Source organism: Nicotiana sylvestris, chromosome 10 (genome assembly GCF_000393655.2).
Source record: "Nicotiana sylvestris chromosome 10, ASM39365v2, whole genome shotgun sequence".
Lineage (NCBI taxonomy): Eukaryota > Viridiplantae > Streptophyta > Magnoliopsida > Solanales > Solanaceae > Nicotiana > Nicotiana sylvestris.
The window spans coordinates 115,590,017-115,598,132 of NC_091066.1; the positions used below are offsets into that span (position 1 = coordinate 115,590,017).

The 8,116-nt window shown below is 37.8% G+C and overlaps 1 protein-coding gene across 1 annotated transcript; it reads right to left on the minus strand.

The window, feature by feature from the left end:
- Positions 1-6,184: 6,184 nt before the first annotated feature.
- On the minus strand, positions 6,185-7,228 carry LOC138879840 (uncharacterized). The gene has a single exon (XM_070159479.1). It carries the CDS (start codon positions 7,226-7,228, stop codon positions 6,185-6,187), a length of 1,044 nt encoding a protein of 347 aa, XP_070015580.1.
- Between the last annotated feature and the right edge of the window lie 888 nt (positions 7,229-8,116).

An 8,116-nucleotide genomic window follows, 5' to 3' on the forward strand; every position in this document is an offset into this window, starting at 1 on the left:
TTAGTGAAGACTATGAGTATTTACAATTCAGGAAGAGAAATATAAGCATTTTGAGTTACCTTCAACAGTAATAGAAGTATGTACAATTAGCCACACCCATCTCAGTTATGCCCCAGATATAGTTTAATAGAAGGATGAGATATCAGGATTCAGCTGGGGTTAGAGTAACTAAAAATGGTGGATAGATTATTGGCGTTAGCTGACATTTTTGAAGGATATTGTAAGCATGGTAATAGTCCTCTTTGTGAGACACCCAGGTGGTGTACGCTAGAATTATATAGTCAGATATGAATATTAGAATGTTCATATTGACAGTGGAATCCTAGAAAGGATAAATATTTACCTTAGTATGACTCTGACCCCTAATAAAAAAAGAAGAAAAGAATTATAGGCAACCCGAAGAGACATGGGGATGGAGCACGGGAATTTAAAAGAAAAAGAATATACTATTGAGGCTTTTACAATAAAGTGATAGATAAAAATATTAGTAGGAGAATAATAACAGAGTAAACGAAGAATTCTGAGTAAGATGTAATATATTGGTGATAACGGTAAATTAAAATATGACAGGATGACAGAGTCTATAGTCAAGTAAAGGAAAAGACAAGAGGTGACAGGCCTTGAGACTATAAAGAGCACAAGCCATAAAGTCATATCCTTATTTTGAGAAATAAATTGGTGACTCCAACATGATTATTAGAAGGCTAAGTTAGACTTCCAGCGTAATAGAAATTAGTATGGGCTAGTAAACAAGAAAAACAAAAATCGAACATGATTTAGGGACCAAAGGATTTGATAATAGTCAGCATTGTCAGAATTTCATAGATTGCGTTCCAGCTATAATAGAATGGATAACGGAAGAATAACTTTTAAATCTCATTCACGAAGACGCTTCCCTAAAGCAAGCACTGTGAGCAGAGTTAAGCTTAAGGGATTAAGTGTGCCAGTTACACTAGGTGTCACCCTCGTGCATAAGAAATTCAGTTATCCAGGGCACAGAAGGGTTACCACAAGGTGAGTATGGATCAGTGAAGATGTAAAAAGACGCCAAAGAAGAAGAGGTAACTATGGAATGATAAAGGAAGAATGCGGTAAACAGTCAAAATAGATTAGATTGCATTTATTCAGATCCTACAGATACATTGTGACTCCGGAATATTTTTCAAGCACAACACTAGGATAGGCAATAAGGGTTACCGCCCAAGTTCTTATTGATAAACAAGATCAGGAAAGTAATTGCTTACGTTTAAAGAAAGTTGAGAAGGAATGAAAGAAATTATTCAATCAATGACCCAAAGTTAGTTACATTATGGGCGCACTTAAGATTTCGGTGTATTATCCATACAATATATATGTTGACATTCATACAACCGTAGAAGATTTCGATATAAGTTAAAAGAAATAATTGAGTCTAGGTCACAGACAAAGGCTTGAATTGTTAGAAGATTATACCATGAATGTTCCATAGCATCTATGAAAGGCTAAATTAATAATTAATACACTAAACCGCAGATCGAAAGATAGCTTAAGCCTAATTAAAGGCTGAGAGAGAAGAGGAAAATAATGAGTTACATCAGCTAAGTAAATCAGGAGTCTGATTATTAGACCAAGATAATTATAGAAATTGTGATTCAAAACATTGCGGAGTCACTCCTAATATCAGAGGTGTAAGAGAAATAGTACAACAACCATATTCTATAATGGCTCTACGATAAAGCCAGTAGAAGAATACTAGGCTCATAAGAAGTCAATATGAAGCTCCTGCCATATTGTGTATGCACCAGAGGTACAAGTATTATAGTAGAGCTTTAAGGTGTGGATGTGAATTCCACCAATGTGGAAGGGAGGCTATGAAAGCCACAAAAGATAGATGTGAGATTTAAAGGTAAGAAAGGTAGATGTAAAGGAGGTATGAGATACTTAAGTGCAGAAGGTTGTGAATAGTCAAGACTTCATATAGAGGGCTAGAAGCACCGTGATTCAGTATCCAGAAATGATAGTAGTATCGTCAGTAGCACATCTTCCACCCTATGGTTTCGAGGTACCGAGAGGTCTGGTTAAGAGAGTAAAGAAGAGTTAGAGACAGTGTGATGTCTCGTTTGAGGTTCTAGAATAACATAAGGAAATCTATGCTGCTAGCATATTAAAGGAATGTTGAGAGTAGTATAAATAGATATGTGTAGGTTGCAAGCTAAAGTAGGTGAGAAGGTTACGAGAATAGGTAAGGCCTCAGGATTAAGCCCATCAAAACAAGAGGGTTGATGAATTCCTTAAGTTATAGAAAGCTAAGTATAGCCTAAATGAGCTTAGAGATGTATAAGACTATGAATGATTTGAAGAGATGAAATGTTGCCCTGGTAGTAGAATAAGGGTGTAATTGTAATAGATAAGAAGATGACGTTAAGGCCATTCATTGGTTAATGATTTAAAGAAAAGGGATTCCATGAATTGTATTGGATCATAATAACCCCACAAGATGGATCACGTTAGATGCGATGAGAAACGGTTATTAAAGTATAGTATTGCCCCTACGTGAATCAGGCTAATCACTTCAAATATTCCCCGATGATACGTGAGCCCTAGTGACAGTGTTACATAATAGGTTTCAAGTTATCAGTGGTAGATTATAGATCAACATTAAGGTGAATCAACAATTGATGAGGTAAAAATTCAAAATTATGAGATGAGATTAGGCTTAAGATGAACAGTAATGAGGAAGCATTAAAGGACTTAGATTTCTACACATAGGATAAGAAGCAAGAGAATAACCTAGAGTTAGGTAGCAGACCTTGGTAACAATAAATCGAAGTAAGTGTTATGGTATAGTCTGACCTATGTAGATGCAGTAAATCCATAAGGATTGATAACCGAGGCTATGAAATAAGTTACAGAAATTGTCGTAAGTTTGACAAAGTACCATGCAAAGGACTTCAGTACACCTATAGATTCCTAGAGGGACAGCTTGTCATATTTCCGTATATGTTCACAAACTGAGGTCTAGAGATTGGATAATAGCTGGAGGAAAAAGGAGAGAAAAGTTGCATAGGCGCACATGCAGGGATAGAGTCATACAGGCTACCCGATAGAAGGTAGCAACAATAATAATATTGGAAGAATTTTGACCATAGGTCATAGTGTAAGAAAGAGTCCTAAAGGGGGAGAATGCCCTAGACTTTGGATTTATTCACATAATCGCTGTCTAGATAGAAAGGACTGTATAAAGTATTTGTTAGAGATATAGATTAATGAGACTGATAAGTGTATCAGTCAACATTAGAGGACAAATGTTCCTAAGGGGGGAATAATGTTACACCCTATGCTTTCATACGTGAGAGTATATTGTAAGTCGAGTGACGTAAGCTAAGAAATGGGATTGTCTTTGAAAGTATATAAAATAAATTAATCATGTTATGTTGGACGTTACAAATACTTAAGATCATGAATACCAAGTACCAAGCGGGTTTAAAGGCTTAGAAGCTAAGTGAATTGAAGAAAATAAGTTTCGTTAAAACTCGACAAGTTGGGAATGTTATAACATGTACTTTTTGGGCGAGACTAGGGTATTTAACATGATAAGGAGGTTATGTTATAAGATATGTTAGTTGTATGATAGTCGTGTGTTATATTTTGAAGTCAAGCGAGTTGTGGAACAAAAGTTTGCAAAGGTCATTACAAGTTACATTCAAAAATAAGCTGAAAATTAGGTCAAATGTAACTGCGCTTTTCTCCCAATATACTTAGATTTAAATGGTATTCCACCCATCAAATTGAAGATATATGATTCTATTTTGTAACAAATTAAATAATTTGTCAATATGATATTGGACTAGAGATATATATGCATTTTTGCGATACTGCGCATACTGCTAGGTGACAAGTAGGTATGTCACCTACTTGCTTAAATGAGAGGATTAAATATGCCCAAAAAGGGGCTATTTCGGGTCGGACAAAGAGCACATTTAAAGGATTATCTCCTAAAATATAATACTCGTTATATAGCATAATAACTAGACATAAACCCCTGCAAAAGTCCTCCCAAAGGTTACACACAAACCCTAATTGATTTGCTCTCCTTTTCAAGTTCTAGTTGGATGAGAAACCTAGAGTTTGAAGAACCAAGATAGGAGCTGAGATATTCAACAAATAAGGTAATTTTACTTCTCTATTTCATGCATTTTTTCTTCTAGAAATGTATGGTAAGTTGTTCTATAATTGTAAGAACTCACGGGACGGTGATCGGAAGCCATGAGTTCGAGTTATTCAACTTGTAGTGGACTGTTTTGTGGGTTATTTTGTGTTGATGTTGGATTGCATGTTTTGCTACTATTTTATGGAGTTTTAGAGGAAAAATTGTGTGAATAAACACTACATAAATTCAGGGTGATGGGCTGGTCGTTCATTGCAACATTTTCGGGATGTTTGATACTACTATGATGCTCGTTTTGTGTATGAAGAGATTGGGGTGTGTTGGACTGTTTTGTAGTATTTTGTGGTGTATATAAGGTTGAAAAATAATGTATATATGTTGTTATTATTGTTTTCTTGTGTTGTTGGTGTTACCTTGAATTTGGAGGAAGTAAGGATTATAGGGGAGATGCTGTCCATTTTAATACAAAATAAGATTGTCGTTCTGTACAAATCTGAAAAAGGTACGGTTCATCCCAATAATAGTCTTGACAATCTTGTTTGAGCTCCTTTCTTTGGTTTGAATAGAGCTCAACCTGAATGATACCACTCACAAGATAATTTGTTAGATCCACGAACTGTGACACCTTTTTCCTTTAAATAGCCAAGAGTTGCTCATCGGGGAAGGAGTCATTGATTTTAAGCCCATCATGCAGCCTCCCCTCCTCCTCTAAACGAGACAAGTGGTCCACCACTTGGTTTTCACTCCCTTTTTGATCTTGGATAAAAATATCAAACTATTGAAAAAAACGTAGCCATATCATCAAACGGGCTTTGGAATCTTTCTTGATCATGAGATAACAGAGTGCTGCATGATCCGTAAGAACAATCACCTTCGCACCCATCAAGTACGGGAGAAACTTCTCAATTGCAAACACAATGGTAAGAAGCTCTTTTTCGTAACAGTGTAGTTGACTTGGGAACTATTCATGGTCTTGCTTGCATAATATACCAGATGAAAGATCTTGTTGATGCATTGCCCCAAAACAACCTCTACCGCTACATCATTTGCATCACACATGAGCTCAAAAAGAACACACAAATTTGGAGCGAAATGATGGGCGTATTAGTCAACTTGAGATTTAGAAACTCAAAGGCTCTCATGCAATAATCATTGAAATGAAACTTGGCATCTTTCTCCAAAAGCTTGCATAACTGGTTCACCACTTTAGAGAAATCCTTGATGAAATGCCGGTAAAATCCTGCGTGGCCTAAGAAACTCGGCACACCTTTGACTGAAGTTGGAGGTGAAAGTTTAGAAATCACCTCAATCTTTGCCTTGTCGACTTCAATGCCATTCTTTGAGATCTTGTGGCCAAGGACAATGCCTTTCTCAACCATGAAATGACACTTCTCTCAATTGAGCACCAAGTTTGTTTCTTCACATCTTGCCAACATTTTGTCCAAGTTTACTAAACAATCATCAAAAGAATTTCCGACCATTGAAAAGTCATCCATGAAGACTTCTAGGAAATCCTCCACCATGTCCATGAAGATAGCCATCACACACCTTTGAAAATTCGCGGGTGCATTGCATAACCCAAAATGGCATCCGCGAGAATGAGAAAGTACCATAAGGACATGTGAAAGTAGTTTTCTCTTGATCCTCCGGAGCAATAAGAATTTGATTGTAGCGGGAATACCCATCAAGGAAATAATAGAAAGCATGGTCGGCCAATATATCAAACATTTGATCTAGGAAGGGAAGTGGGAATTGATCCTTCCTTGTGACTTTGTTGAGCTTGCGATAGTCCATACACACTCTCCACTCGGTCACCGTTCTTGTAGGAATCAACTCATTCTTGTCATTGGTGACCCCCATAAAGCCCCTTTTCTTTGGGACACATTGAACCAGATAAGTCCACGAACTATTAGAAATAAGGTAAACAACCCCGACATCTAACCACTTGATGATATCCTTCTTGACAACCTCTTTCATGGCTTCATTGAGTCTCCTTTGATATTCAATAGATGGTTTGGCACCTTCTTTTAAATTAATCTAGTGCATGCAAAATGCGGGGCTTATTCCCCGAATATCCGCCAAAGTCCATCCAATAGCCTTCTTCCTCTTTTGTAGCACCGCCAATGTAGATTCTACTTGCACGTTAGTCAAACAAGAGGAAATAATAACCGATAAAGTAGAAAAAGGGACAAGAAATTCATACCAAAAATGTGGAGGCAAAGGCTTGAACTCCAAGATGGGAGACTCCTCAATTGAAGTCCTTGTTGGAGGACTAGTTCTATTCTCAAGATCCAAGGACAATTTGTGAGGCTCATAAGTGTACGACCCTATCCCTTGCAGAGAGTTCACACATTTCACATAAGCCTCCATTTCTTCATCATCGCAATTGAGCAAGAAGGTCTCCAATGTATCATCAACATTCATCACAGTACTTGTTTCATCCACAATCACATCGGTCACCAAATCCACAAAAGAACACACCTCATTTCTATTGAGTTTCCTCATAGACTTAGACACATGGAAAACCACTTTCTCATCACCAACCCGGAAGGTAAGTTCTCCGGATTCCACATCAACTAGAGCCTTCCTCGTAGTAAGGAAAGGTCTCCTAAGAATAATCGACACCTTATAGTCAACCAAATAGTCAACCTCACAATCAAGAATAACAAAATCCTCCAGGAGAATGAATTTATCAATACGAACCAACATATCATCAATGATACCCAACAATCTCTTCATGGTATGATCCGCCATTTGTAATCTCATAGATGTGGGTCTTGGTTTCCCAATTTCCAAAGTCTTGAAAACCGAATAGGGCATCAAATTGATACTTTCCCCAAGATCACAATGAGCTTTAGAAAAGTCGCCACTTCCAATGGTAAAAGGGATTGTGAAAGTGTCGGGATCTCCCAATTTAGAAGCCATTGAATGCACAATTGCACTCACTTGATGAGTCATCTTTATAGTTTCACAATTCATCGACCGCTTCTTCGTCACCAAATCCTTCATGAACTTTGCATAACTGGGCATTTTCTCCAAAGCCTCAACCAATGGCACATTAATAGATAGACTCTTCATCATGTCAATGAACCTTTTGAGTTAATTCTTGCCATTTTTCTTGGTAAGCCTTTGAGGATATGGAGGAGTAGGCCTTGGCATTGGTGCCTTAGCCTTTGGCACTAACGGTTTCAGTATGTCAACAATGTTGTCCCTAGATGGGTTCACTTCCTCATGAGTCTCCTCCACATTTTCATCAATATCAATCCTCACTTCATCATTTTCTTGCACTTCATTGTTCGGGATTTCAACTTCTTGCATCACTCTCTCATCATCCATAAGCTTCTTTTGACTTGAGGTGGTGCATTCCCACATTTTCCACTCCTTGTAGTAATGGCCATGGCATGTACCGTGTTGTTCCCACTCTTTGGGTTCACCACAGTGTCACTTGGTAGTGCCCCCTAGGACGACTATTTAAAGCTTGCGAGATTTTCCCCAACTGAACTTCCATATTGCGAATTGAAGTGTTGTGAGAGGCTAGCTGAGCCCCAGAGACGACATTCTTCTCCATCATTTTCTTGAACATGTTCTCAATTCGTCCCATCTCATTGTTGGAAGAGCTTGGACCATGGGAAGGATATGGAGGCAAGTTGCTCGGTTGTTGATACATCGGAGGCCTTTGAAAGCCCGACACCCAATTTTCTTGGTTATTGTTCCATCCCCCTTGGTTGTTGCCTTCCAAATATCCTTGACTATTGCCACTCCAATTGCCTTGGTTATTTTTACCATTCCGATTTCCTTGATTGTTTTGATTGTTCCAATTCCCTTGGTTGTTACCACCATTCCAATTACCTTGGTTGCTAGAATTCTAATTCTCTTGATTACCTTGAGGTCGCCATTCTTGATGATTCAGGCCTTGAGAGTTGTTTCTTTTCCCTTGGAAGTTGTTCATATATTGTACTTCCTTCTCTT